The 10,602-nt window shown below is 32.3% G+C and overlaps 1 protein-coding gene across 1 annotated transcript; it reads right to left on the bottom strand.

The window, feature by feature from the left end:
* Positions 1-2,023: 2,023 nt before the first annotated feature.
* On the bottom strand, positions 2,024-9,848 carry LOC110673298 (ceramide synthase LOH2). The gene is made up of 6 exons (XM_021836387.2): positions 9,445-9,848; positions 7,728-7,936; positions 7,334-7,489; positions 4,024-4,209; positions 3,754-3,932; positions 2,024-2,400 (listed from the first exon to the last, which is right to left on the bottom strand). Exons 1-6 carry the CDS (start codon positions 9,559-9,561, stop codon positions 2,381-2,383), a joined length of 867 nt encoding a protein of 288 aa, XP_021692079.2. The 5' UTR covers positions 9,562-9,848; the 3' UTR covers positions 2,024-2,380.
* Between the last annotated feature and the right edge of the window lie 754 nt (positions 9,849-10,602).

The raw sequence follows: 10,602 nt of genomic DNA, 5'->3' as shown, positions 1-10,602 counted from the left end.
TTGGAAGACATTTCTTCATTTGGTTTAGGCAAAGAGTCAAAGATAACAAGGATATAGAAATCTTGTTCTGAAAATGTGGAATGAGATAAGGAAAACATCGAAAAAAGAGCTCTGTGTCAATGTGAGGTTTCCCTATGGATGATAGGTATTCATGAAACAATTGGAGGATAGTATTTGTAGGAAATAAGTCTGTTGGCTTAATGTTTATGCGTTGAGAGGGCTCATGGCTCGAGATGACACGATGGGTTTTAAGTGTGGTGTCAATGATATTTGAAACCGCTAATTTTGGAACAATTTTGCTAAAAAGGTGGTTTTGGTTCTGATTTCCAGTTTCTGAAACAACTGAGTAGTTTTGCAGAGATTTAATGGCATTGTTATCCCCAACCAAGGTATTTCCACTCCCTTTTCCTTCTTCTATTGATTGTTCTTTTTTTTTTTTTTTTTTTTTGAGGTTTAGTTAGGTAGATTGTGATCTTTTGGAAAAGTGGTATGGTTGGTTTCAAGGTAGGTGATGGTTGGTGTGTTTTGGTTCCCAATAGATCCATGGTCGTCATGGAAATTGGAAGAGATGGATCTTTCGAGGGTTAAGAAGATTTGCATTAAAGTGAAGTCGCTCTAACCAGGGGCCATATCTCAATCTCTTACCCCTTTCTGTCAGCAATTGTATTTCCTTTTGTTTGCACATCCTACTCATATGACCCAACGAACCACACTTGAAACATACTTTTGGCATTCATTCGTATTTGAAATGAATCCATTGAACCTTCCATTTGATTTCTTACTATGGAATCCTGATATGAAAGGCATGTCAACCTTAATAAGGGCTTTGATTCTGAGCATATGCGGCAGTCTCCGAATCCCTTCTTGAGAAAAATTGACATCAACGAACCCCCCTAAAAACTCTCCGATGGTTTTTGCATTAAAGAGTCATTTTGTTTGGAGTAACCCAAAAAGGTTAAAGTTTAAATTAGAAGGCCTTTCCCTTATGACCAAGAGACTGTTGTGAATAAATCATGGCCTGCCTGCATAACATTAACAACATCGACATCATAAGCAAAAGAGAAGGTCTAAGTATTACTACTAAACATTAGACAAAACAGCTTTGATTGTGGTTGCGCTGTAATTTTTCCCTGCAAGCAGTTTGCCTACCAATAACTTCTTCTAGATTAGTTGTCCTCGAAAATAATATTCCTCTACCTGTAAAATTGGTTCATCGCATTTAAGATTCTGGGCCATAATGATTATCTCTATCATTTCTTTATCAATATTTGCCATGTTTCTGGTCATTGTTGAAGAAGCTTCTCTCCACAATAAATGAGCAACTATTGTGGTGAGGTATAAAAAGGAAAAGAACTAAGGCTAAGATGAAGATGTTGTGCTGAAAGATCAAGATATACCATGAAAGGGAACGAAGTAGTAGCATTGATCAATAAAAATAACCCAGTCGGGTCCTAATCAGAGGACATGTCCAAAACCCACTGTTTACTGTGACTTGATATTTCTTGTGCTCCTTTACATTATTCGATAATTATTCTTTGTTATTACACAGTATTATTATTAAAACATATTTTTTTAATATTATTTATCCAGATCTGAGAGTACATTAGATGTGTATTTTAAAAAAAAATTAATAAATTAAGCTTATAAAATGATTTGAATATCATCTCATACAATTAAAACAATAAATTATTATAGTGAAGAAAGAAAAACTCATAAGAGCTTTTCAACCTTTTGCCACTTTTTTCAAGTCCAACTCCAAGTCCATTCTCCATGGAACGGACTCCCATCACCCCCATTATCTACTCATCTAAAGAGGTTTCTTGGGAAATATATATTGATTCAATCTTGAGAGTTGCCCATCTTTGAATTTCAATTTCACCATTTTGTTTTCTTTTTCCGACACACACACACACACACACACACACACACACACATATATATATATATATATATATATATATATATATATATATATATATTCAACCCCACGATCTCTTATATTAGGAGTCAAGAATCATGAATATTGAACTAATAGCTAACTTCATCAGTTATTATTATAGACCTAATGTGTTATATAGCTGTATAGATTCTTAACAACTAGACACCAAGAAAATTGTAAAAAATCGTTACACAAGTTTTTTTTTCCCCCTCCATTTAGCAAATAGGACGAATCTCAGAACGAGGGTTCATCGAAGAAGCGAACAATTATACAGGATTGCCTATTATTTATAGACCAAAAGAAATAAGAAAGCGATGCTTGGTGGTCCTACTTCCTTTCCTTTACACCAAGAAAAAAAATCAACTGTAGAAATCAAATGAAAAGTCGAATGAATCTCCTGTCAGCCGCCACTGAACCAAAATCTTAAACAAAATCTTCTACCTAATCATCATCTTCTGAATCTGCATTTACATATTAAGATAAGTAAATAACTCCATGTCTAAATAAAATGATGATGCAAGTCCAGATGATAAAGGGAATAAATTAAGAAAATAATTTTCATAGCTTTCAGCTTTTACTTAATACAAAACACAATTTTTTGCTACTTTTGACTCAAAAAGAAAAAGCAATTTTATCGTTTTCAAAACATCAATTTTCAATGTGCAAACAAACTGTGCTTATTTTATTTTATTTTATTTTTTGCTTTCAATTCAAATGATTAACTATTAGAAAATCTTCTGTGTACTGTTAACAGCACAAAAGAAGCTCCTCACTAAAATTCTAAATGACTAATGGCTCTCTCAAGTCACAAGTTTATGGAAAAATAAATTTGGAATGCAAACACAATGTGGTGTTTTAGAGTCTTTCCCTGCAAAGGAGACGCACTAACTAATTAAGCTTACACATGCTCAAATTGACTTGTGAAAATTAAGCATCAATTTCTAGTGATTTGAGAATATCTTAAAGGAAAGTAGTAGTTTTTGAAAAATTGACCAGCTCATTGAGCAGAAAAAGATAAAACATGAAAAAAAAAAAAAGAAAAATAAAGTTGAACTGGAATTGACCTGGCAACATCAGAATAGTGTAGTTGTAGTAGATATACATGTAGTTTTTAACATACAGATATCAAGTTGCACATGCAATGGGGTGTGTGTGTGGGTATATATACATATATACACATTCTGTTTAAGTGTATTTTCCTTCTGAAAATTAACTTCAGTAATTTTTAGTGGAAAAGGAACAATTATATGTTATTATCTATATTCAAATAAAAAATCAAAATAACAATCGTAAATTTGGGGGGGGGGGGGGCCCGGGGGCGGGGGAGGGGGGAGAGAGGAGATAAGTGTCCAGGTAGAAGATAGACGTGGTAATTTTAGTATCTGATAAACCTTCAAGCTGGTTTAAGACTTTAAGTCCCAGCCACCACAAAAAGAATTTTGAAGTTTTCTAAAGTGAGGAAAATTTCTAGCATGGCAGATCAATCAAGACCCAACTGTTCAAAACTGTGCCTGGTTTGGTTGAGCCATGGCTGAACTGTGGGGTTGACAAGTTCCGATCCATTTCAGGTTTAAAGGGTCACCAGGACCGTTACACCCAAGTATTCATGAATATTATAGTTCAACAACCCAGGTGGATTTGAATTTGAAATCATTGGAAAAAATAACAATATCTTAAACAATCATTTAACATTTATTGTGCAAAACTTGCATCCTTTAGCAATAAATTCCAAACTAGGTTTAGCTATAGTAATGGCAATAAATGTCAAAATATATGAAATGATGTATGAATACCTCAAACAGTAAAAGGCTTACCAGATCTTATATCTTCGCCCACTCTTCCTCTATTTCTTAGCTGTTTCATTATCATTGAGTATATCAGAACCCACCAGTAGATGTGGAACACAAGTAGCATCAGCAGCATTGTATTGAAAACATAGTACAGTGAAAGGGGATAGGCCTTTGACAAATCTAAGAAGTCCACAACATCATAGCTGGGAAATACCATCCATAAAACACATTAGCACAATGAGCAGCTATATGGCCAAAAGTTGTGAAATCAAATCATTTACCATGATGACTAACCATGAAGTCTTGATTACCCAAAATGGAAAGAATACTAGTCGTAGTAGGAGCCACGAGATGGCAAATAATCCAAAGCAAATGCTTGCTCCAAGCTCCTTCCCAGAATATTTAAAAACTTTTGCAGCTTCCATCAATACATCGCTTGCATCATGCAGGGCAAGGATAATTGAGCCTATCCGAAAAAATCTGGAAATGAATAATTTAATAAGTTCTTGATTCATGGAATATGTCCAAATCAAATTTCACCAGTTATTGCATAGTAGACACATTTCTGAGGATTTAACTCAAAATCGTTCAGAGTGGAAAAAGCGAATCCATATAGCCGACCCCAAATTTTTGGGATAAAGGCTTAGTTGAGTTGAGTTGAGTTGAGTATTGCATAGTAGCTACTTTGATGCAGAAACCAATTGAAATACAACAGTATAAATATTTCAATAGCCCAGATGTTCTGAGAGATAACTTTTAGCTTCCTTAGATGAGAGGAAAGTTGTTTTCACTTGCAAATAAATTCTGCAGTCCTCTTGTCAAGCACCAAAGAAACCATTTTAACTCAAGGAAGAACACATTTGATGAATACAACAAGAAAGTATGAACACAAAAACTGATTATAGAAAACAAATGATAGAACTGACCCATGTTAATTGGACTTTGTTTGCCATAAATATAACCTATTAGTATATTCTATGAAGGTTGAATTCATAGTTATCAAAGGCACAATGCACACCTTTGACAGTTGACACATAAAAGAAATATAATATACTAGAACATTCAAAATTAACATAAAAAGTAAAAAAAACTCAAACTCAAAAGAGATAAAATTCGTAGATAACCATTATTTTGAATTTAACAAGCGTGTGTTACGTGAAATGAAGGATCTCTTGTGAAATTATGATGGCTAGAATTAATAGAACCCATATTCCATTCAAAGGACTAAATAGAAAATATAAGACAAAAATAGTAGAATCCTTGTTTGAGGGAAAAAAAAATTCAGTGCCTAGCTCCTTAGAAGGGAGGGAAAACAATATTCTATGTTTTTCAGAATTTCGTTGGAAAAAAAGGAGGAAAAAAAAAAAAATAGGTGGACGAAAGAGAAAGGAAACAAAGGATGAGATAGAGGAAAAGTAGAGGAGAAAGTGGATACTCTATTTGAAGCATGTCTTCTTCTAGGTAGTAGAAACTACCTACTGGCTGTCTTCCTATCTTCCTTTTTCTTTTTTATATAAATTTCAATTTAACTGAGCATATTATAATACACCAAAATAATATCCAAATCTTATATCAATAGTTAAGATTAAATAAAATCAACTAATAAAGAAGGGTATATTATTCAAATATGTCTATGATTTGTCATAATATACAATTTAGTCTCCAATGTTTCAAATTTAGCAATTTTAGTCATACATTAAAATCAGTGAACAATGTAAAAATCTTGAGAGACTATTTTATAATATAAAAACACTAATTTGGGGAGTAAGGTATGGTCTAATTTAAAATATTAGAGACTAAATGTCATGAAAAGTTGGTCTTCCAACATACAACTAAAGTATCAAGTTGTTAAGAAACCTTAGGGACCAAAATAACTGTTTTGAAACAGTAAGAATCAAAGTGTAAATTCAGTCAAACTCATAGGGGTTTCAGTAATTTACACAAAAAAAAAAAATGTGGCAACTAAAACATAAAAAAGGCATGCCTTATTGATCCTTGTGATTGGAAAAAGGCGCATGCCTAAGCAATCAGGCACGTGCCTCAATAAGGTCACCTCCCTGCCATGGTAGAGATGCTAAACATAATGCCTATTGAGCTTTGACTTGTGCCCGTCACAACTACAGGTTGATTTGCCCATTTTCCAAAAATCACATATTTTCGATAGAGTTTAAGTATCAAGATTCAAGAGTAGTGTTGAATCATATTTAACATGCATTTTCTTGAGGTAAAGAACAGTCATAATAACTATGAAAATGGCCTATGCAGATATCTCTCATTTTTTCACAACTAATTTCTGCTAGAATAATGGTAGGCCAAATCACCTCTCTATTTTTAAGCTGATAGGATGACAAATTTTTTTTTTCCTAATCCTTTTTACTATCATTTAGTAAATTTATGGGGGAACATGACATAGAGGCCCTTTAAGTAGATGAAAAACCTCTCTATTCTTATAGATATTTGGTTTACAATCCCTAATTTTTGGTAAATTTAATAGTTTTTTTGTGGATACTTGGCTATACCCTTGAGGCATTCCCTATGAGAGAGCGAGTGCATTGGTGTAGTAAAGTTAAAAATAAGCAAGGGATGTAGGGCATTCCAAGGAAACTAAGTGCCATGTCTAAGGAATGGACTGGTGAGAGTAAGGAAGCTATTAGCCATATGATTAAGAAGAATGGATGAAATAAATAAATGTGAGAAGGGAACTTTGAAATTGCAATATTCCAATTAAGTTCTAGAGGAAGTTTTGAGGACTACAATTCAACTATCTATGGTTATACGAAAGCAATTATTGTGTGATGAATAAAAACATGTCCATAAAATTTGCATGATAGAGATAAGAATGCTAAGATGGATGTGCAGGAATACAGGATGACAGAAAAGACATGAGTGCATTTATACTTTTGCAGGTAGGTGGAAAGTGGCACCCGTGGAATATATTGTGAGAGTTTAATGAGATGGTTTGGCATGTCTATCATAAACCAATACTGTAATTATATAACTGTAGATCATTTTGAGGTCACAAAAGGGAGGAATAAAAGGGATAGACCTAGGATCACCTAGGGTGCAGTAATGGATAATTATTTAGCAGCCCTAAACATAATGGAATAAAGGAAATGGATCAACAAAGCTGAACCCAGCTTAGTTGAGTAGGATAGTTTTTATGGATGATATGATGTTGAATATTTTGCTGAATTCCACTCATGCAAATGAAATTTTTACTTTCTAGTACATAAATTCAGTAGCGCCCTTTTGATGCCATTTAGTATTTTTCACTTTTTATTTTTAATCACAAAAAGAAAAAAAATTCCAGCCTGTATATTTTTTTACTGCTAAATCCTTTCTCAAATATAATATAACCTGAAACTAAAAATTGATTCGAAATGCACGTACAATTGCAAAATTACCAATTCAATTTGTGGATGCCATCACTAACAATAATAATCAGACAAAAAGATGCATGCATGATGCAACAGCTTCAGAGACGCACCTAAGACTAGTGCCACTGAAAAAATGTGAAACAGCAGTGAAGTTTAAAGAAAATGACTTTATGTCCGATGGCTCAGAATCAAAAGTAATGTGATTAGCAGTAGCACTGAAGTATTACCTTGTAATGTAAGAGTATCCAATCAGTATAACTGTAACTACATGATGAGACATCATTACAGCAAAGTCCTTCCTTCTAGTTTCCCATGTAAGGAGTGCAGCAATACTGTAGATGTAGAATCCACATTGGCACATGTAGAAAAGTTTTAGGGGAAGCCTGAAATGAAAAATAATCCCAACCAGTAAATTCTGAACTGTAATGTGGCCTTCATTTATTGATATAATCACTAAAGAACAAGGGCTTCTTATGTAATTTCAAGTATCAATTATCAAAGAAGGTAAATCATAGAAGACAATGCATTTTTGTTGTTTAAGCGAAAGAGTTAAATATCCACAAATATTCAAGCAGCTATCTCCACTGAGTTGCATAAAGACCTATCATATAAAATACTCACTTTAATTCTTGATCTGGCCAACCTCTGAAGTATTCTCTTGTGTTTCTGAACCATGGCTCATTGTAGGTAATTTTAAGAACACATACTTCAACAGTAGCATAGTATGTTAGCTTCCACATAGATTCTGAGCATTTTACAATTGTTGCACGTGTAGCCTCATCAATCCTCCGTGGCACAGCTTTCTTTTGCAACAACCAAATGGCCAACCTCTAAAAATATGAGAAATTTTTATAAGAAAGATAGGGACAATATGCAGGAAGTGTACATATCTTCTTCATATGTAAAGACAGGGAAAAAGAAGGGAATGGAAAAAAAAATTGTGATATAACCTTGAATTAGCAGAAATAAGACTTCAACTCCTTTATCATTTGCTGTTGTTGTAGCAGACACAAATTTTCATTCTTTGTCAGGTTAAGTTGACACATAAGTTGCTATTAATTTATCATTGTCATGACTATCAACAAATTGGCTTATAATTAATGTGCTAAAATGCAAAAGGAATTGACTTCCACCTCAGGAAATCAAAGGTATTGTCAAAAAATCATTTCAATCCCACAGTAGCAGCTAAAGCCTTTGCAACAGAAAACTCCTTATAATGTGTTTGGTAGAAGGTTAAAAAATCAAGAGTTAAATGTTATCCTTGTAAGTTTTAACCTTTAAAGAGGATAATTATTAACCCAGTCTCCCCAAGGTTAACATTTTACCTTTCAAGATGGTATAATTATTAATGAAGTAAAAAGTTAACCTAGTTTTTTCAAGCATCCAAACAATATTACAAGGGTAATAATTACACTAGTTATCCTCGTACTAAATGCCCCCTTAGTTGAATAAAAAACATGTGACAGCCTGAGCATATGTCAGTCTTTCTAATAAAGGAAAAAAAATTCAAGCTACATTAATTTAGAAAGACTTGGTAATTATATTAGACGCAGTTCAAATCTGAGACCAAGATCCTGAAATATTAATCCTTCCACATTAATTTTTTTTTTCAAAAAAAAAAAGCTTATATAAAAAGCAGTTAAGTGAATACACACACACACACACACATAAGAAAAAACCAAATAGAAAATGCTCAAATGATAGATCTAATTACAGCTCAAAATGATTTAAATATCCAACTTCAAGATAAAATTAGAAAATGAATCTGTAAGATTGCAAGACCCACCAAATTATGAATCCTGAAGTAACAAAAGGGAATCAGAAAACCAATTTCCAATAGATAAATATCTTGAAGTGATATTTAGCTTAACTCATTTTGCTTCCATTACGAACAGAGCAAAATTCTGTAATAAGTCCTCCAAGGCCTCAAAGCTTTTGACATCAACTTGAAAGCATTACAATATAAAATAGAACAATATTTCGAGCTCTGTAACTCCTGAAAGTTGTTCGGCAACAATCCCACCAATCTTTGAATGAAAAAAGAAAAAGAAAAAAAAAATCCATAAGCTTCGACTGAAACTATTCCAATATAACCCACCAATTTTTTCAGATAGAAGAAATACAGATTCCAATTAGTTAATATTCCATGCCCTATCATATGCATAAGAAAGAAAGCATAACTTCGAATCTTGAACTTCTTTGTTCTGTTCAAAGCAACTCTACAGTTATACTTAACCACTCAAAATAACAAAAGCGCAATCCAAGAAATGCTTAAAGATAAGAAGAGAAAACAGATAAGCCAGTAAACAAGAAGATAATTCATCGAAAGAAATCTTACTCGAAAGACGAATTTGTCCAATAAGAACCTAGCAGCAACGAAACCAACAGCGAAATAGACAGCAACAAGGAAATGCCAGGGGTTTGGAGAGCCAATGTGGCTCGAGATCGATTCCATGCGAAATTTGGAACCAGAATTTGAGAGAGCAAAGCATCAACAGATCAGAGCATCAAATTAGCAACCGCAAACTCAGAATTGCATGCATTAAAGCTTCCATGGAAGTTGCAGAGATCTAGTTTTGCCCTAATTGTGGAGAGAAAGGAAATGTGAAGAGAAAGAGGCAGTTAAAAAGAGATCTTGATTTTGTAAGGAATTATTTGCTTTTGTAACAAAGAAAAGCATCATATTAAGAGAGCTGCGCAATGTAGGGGTTGAGAAGCCGAGAACAAGCTAAATGCTCTTTGCATGGTAAGATATTAAAACCACTTTAATTTTATTAAATGGTTAGTTTCATCGGGTCCCACATTCTCAGATTTAATGGTAAGTATTTTTTATAATATTGAGTTAAATCGGTAATGCCAATTAATGACTTTAGACTTTAAATTTAATAAGATTATAATTGCCATATCTGAATAATTTTATTTTTTATGTTTAAAAAAAATTAAAATTTATGGATATAATATCATATTATTACTCATCACATCTTAGATATTTTTTATTATCTTTTTTATCAAATTTATTTTATAAATGAAAAAGATTTTAAATTCTTAAAAGTTTTTTTATAAGTAATTTTAATTAAAATTCGAAATAAATTTCACAATTTTTATTCAAAACTTATTAGTTAATTCTTAAAATTTCTTTTGCAATTTTCTTTGGAACACATTTTATTTTTATTTCTTTCATTAATTTAAATAATAATAATAAAAATTATATTGAAATTTTCAATTCTTTACTTTTTAAGATGAAATTCATTTGTAACTAATTTTATTTTGAGATAATTTTAAAAATGCACCCTGTGATTTTGCATTTTATATATTACTTAAGAGATTTTTTTTTTCATTAAATAAACACATTTGTAGTTTAACACATTTTTTTTTTCATTAAATAAAAAAAAAGTGATGTTTTGAGCAAATTTTTGTCAGATAGAGTCTTAAAAATAGTTAATAAAAAAATGACACTATTCATCATTGATTGACGCTTGACATAATTAGAACATAA

The sequence above is a fragment of the Hevea brasiliensis genome, chromosome 14, assembly GCF_030052815.1.
Source record: "Hevea brasiliensis isolate MT/VB/25A 57/8 chromosome 14, ASM3005281v1, whole genome shotgun sequence".
In the NCBI taxonomy this organism is placed as follows: Eukaryota; Viridiplantae; Streptophyta; class Magnoliopsida; order Malpighiales; family Euphorbiaceae; genus Hevea; species Hevea brasiliensis.
This window is presented reverse-complemented; position numbering and strand designations above follow the sequence as displayed.